The sequence below is a fragment of the Penaeus monodon genome, chromosome 19 (genome assembly GCF_015228065.2).
Source record: "Penaeus monodon isolate SGIC_2016 chromosome 19, NSTDA_Pmon_1, whole genome shotgun sequence".
NCBI lineage: Eukaryota > Metazoa > Arthropoda > Malacostraca > Decapoda > Penaeidae > Penaeus > Penaeus monodon.
Window position 1 is genome coordinate 6,354,144 of NC_051404.1, and position 1,575 is coordinate 6,355,718.

General features: G+C 39.0%; 1 protein-coding gene across 1 annotated transcript in view; it reads left to right on the forward strand.

Annotated features, from left to right (window-relative positions):
- The window catches only part of LOC119585320 (high affinity nerve growth factor receptor-like), a 33,641-nt gene extending 33,107 nt beyond the window's left edge, over nucleotides 1-534 (forward strand). Inside the window, exons 9-10 of the mRNA XM_037933994.1 lie at nucleotides 27-185; nucleotides 352-534. Coding sequence (XP_037789922.1) covers nucleotides 27-185; nucleotides 352-534 — 342 coding nt within the window. The remainder of the gene's footprint in view (nucleotides 1-26; nucleotides 186-351) is intronic.
- Nucleotides 535-1,575: the final 1,041 nt, after the last annotated feature.

Here is a 1,575-nt window from a genome sequence, read left to right on the forward strand (position 1 = left end):
AGTGTAAAACTTCTCTCTCGAAACAGTTCGGTGGCAGGACGCTCCTCCCGGTGCGGTGGATGCCTCCCGAGAGCATCCTTTACAGGAGGTTCACCATAGAATCTGACATCTGGAGTTTCGGTGTTGTTTTGTGGGAAATTTTCACGGGAGGAAAGCAACCTTGGTACGGCTACAATAACCAGGAGGTAAGAGCGATCGATACATTTCCCTTTGGGCGACCAAGGCAATATAATCGTCCAAATGATATAATGTTATTTCGAAAAAAAATATATGTATATTCCCTTTTACCATAACATTTACATCTGTCCTGTCTTACTCATATTCACCTTTATATTCATCTCTCACCAACAGGTGATAACTCAGATCACCGGGTGCAAGGTGCTGAGCTGCCCCGACCGCTGCCCGCCCGACATGTACCGAATCATGGTATCGTGCTGGAGGCAGAATCCGCAAGAGCGGCCGTCCATGGCTACCCTTTACGCTCAGATCTGCAGTCTTATTACTGTGGAACCGCATGTGCTCGACTATGATTAGGATTCTCTTCGGTGTGGAACATGTGCTGGGCTGTGACTTGTGGGTATTCATCACTGTCAAACCACCTGCGTTGGTCTGTGTAAGATTCACTGTGGAAATGCAAGTCATGAACTATGACTAGAGTTTTCTCCTCTGCAGAATTACACGGGCTTGTTGATGGCTAAGATTTTTATCATTATGGAACTGCATATGCTGGACTGTGATCATGGTTGCTATTTGTTGTGGAATCCATTATCTGGTGTGTGAGCAAGGACTTCATTACTAAGAAACTACAATCTTGGATTTTGCCCAAAGATCGAGACCGCTTCCGAACGTTCTTCGAATATTATATATTTTTTAAAGAACATATTTACCACACGGAACAAAAAACAAAATGCTCTCCATGAAAGACATTGATAAAAATACTTAAATAACTAAATGAACCAGCCGAGTGAAACAGGTTCGCGAGAAACAAATCGTTAACTAATGAATAGAATTTAACAAGTTCATATACACAAGTGAAACGTTCCCATCACTCACCTTTTCAAAGCTTCGTTGAAAAGGGAGTGAATTTACAAGAATCATTGATGAAACAAAGAAAAAACAAGTCTTATGATGGTGGCCATAGCAGAACTCTGTAACGTGGTGCTGTAGTTTCGAATAGAGGTACTGTAATACTATAAAAAAAAACATATAGAAATGAGGCCCAATTATAAGGTTTTACTACGAAGTTGTTTGTACTTGAACTTGGCCGGTAAAAAGAAAAGATAATGAGTGTCGTGTGCTTCCTAACTTAGCCTAAACTCATTTAAAAAATCATAAAATATTGATATTGAGTTTTTGTATCCAAAAAGTGATTGTTGTTTTGATGTAGAGATTAAGATATATATTTGTAGAGGTTGGTATTGAAAGGATATTTTCCTCAAGAAAGAAAAATATGAATGAAAGGTATCTTGGTAACTGTTAAGTAAAAGTTCTTTTTGACCATGCTAATTACCTTGACTTGATAAGACATAAATCATCCAAGAAAACGTTATCAGATTTACTCAATACAAGCATGCT